The 1,205-nt window shown below is 39.3% G+C and overlaps 1 protein-coding gene across 2 annotated transcripts in view; it reads right to left on the bottom strand.

Moving 5' to 3' along the window:
• Positions 1-1,205, bottom strand: part of prkcbb (protein kinase C, beta b) — a 131,133-nt gene that overhangs the window by 36,823 nt on the left and 93,105 nt on the right. For both annotated transcript variants that reach the window (XM_016514677.1, XM_016514676.1), the window contains exon 12: positions 668-730. In XM_016514677.1, coding sequence (XP_016370163.1) covers positions 668-730 — 63 coding nt within the window. The remainder of the gene's footprint in view (positions 1-667; positions 731-1,205) is intronic.

Below are 1,205 nucleotides of genomic sequence, written 5' to 3'. Positions count from 1 at the left end.
CACGCATCATTTGGATTAAAACTAAATCGTAAAAATAAGACCATTTATAGGGGCATTCACTATAAACGTCATTTATTTTCACCCTTAAGCATACACGACTTTCTGGCGAAAGTGAAACTAACAGCATGTGTGAAATGCGCTAGGCTGTACTGTACTTGTCCCTCTCATTCCGCACCAGTACAAATACGTTTGCTTGTTGTGCGTGTTTTGCTTGCTTGAGTGTTTCTGCATTATATGAGTGGCTTTGGAATATAAATAGCAGCACGTTTCAGATAAAAAAAACGCGACTTCTATTTATGAAAATATTAAAAGTATCGGTATCGGGCGAGTACTGGAAAAAGTGGTATCGGTGCATCCCTAATTGTGACAATGTTTCAACTGGCTGAACGCTCGTTGCTCAGATAAACAACAGTCCAATAAATTGAACGGACAGTACTTCCATCCCTCAAGGCCATTTTTTTTTTTGCGTCCAACTAAATACAGCATAGACTCTGACTAAGATCAATTGCTGTGTGTAAGCAAGTGTGTTTTGGTGTGTGTTGCTCTGGAAGCCAGTCGTCTATTATCCCAGCAACTCTAAAGACCCTTGTGGTGGCCAACAGTCAATTGTTCTCTTCTCACTTCTATGTGTGACTGACATGTGTGTTGCTGTTTGGGCTTCACTCACCTGTATATAATACCCTTCACATGCAGGAAAAACAGGCCTATGGCGATTTCTGCAGCATAAAACCTAAACACACACACACACACACACACACACATATCCGAATCAATATGAACATCTGAGCACAGGAGATGAATCCATTGTTTTTCTTGGTCAATCTTCATGGCCAGAAGTCAGCAAGGTGGTCACTATCAAAAAATAAACTCCAACACAAAACAGAGGAGGCTGCATAGTGTGACGAGTCTTCCAATCAGAACTGAGTATTCCAGACTAGGCATGGGACGGTATGAGATTTTGACGGTATGATAACCTTAAGCAAAAATATCACGGTTTCACGGGATCACGGTATTGTCGTTACAGCTCTAAAATGTGTTATTTTTAAATGACTGGGTAAAAAAAAAATAAAAAATTCAGCTGAACACAATATATTTTGTTTTTGAGCAACATACAGAATATTAGGAACAGTAGAATTTGTTTATTTTTTCTTTGATTTGTTTCTGAAATGTGGGCTGTCCTGCAGCTTTTGATGTGGATGGTTGAT

The sequence above is a fragment of the Sinocyclocheilus rhinocerous genome, unplaced genomic scaffold (genome assembly GCF_001515625.1).
Source record: "Sinocyclocheilus rhinocerous isolate Xijiao unplaced genomic scaffold, SAMN03320098_v1.1 scaffold1799, whole genome shotgun sequence".
NCBI lineage: Eukaryota > Metazoa > Chordata > Actinopteri > Cypriniformes > Cyprinidae > Sinocyclocheilus > Sinocyclocheilus rhinocerous.
The sequence above is the reverse complement of the archived record's forward strand: the minus strand, read 5'-3'. Positions and strand labels throughout refer to the sequence as shown.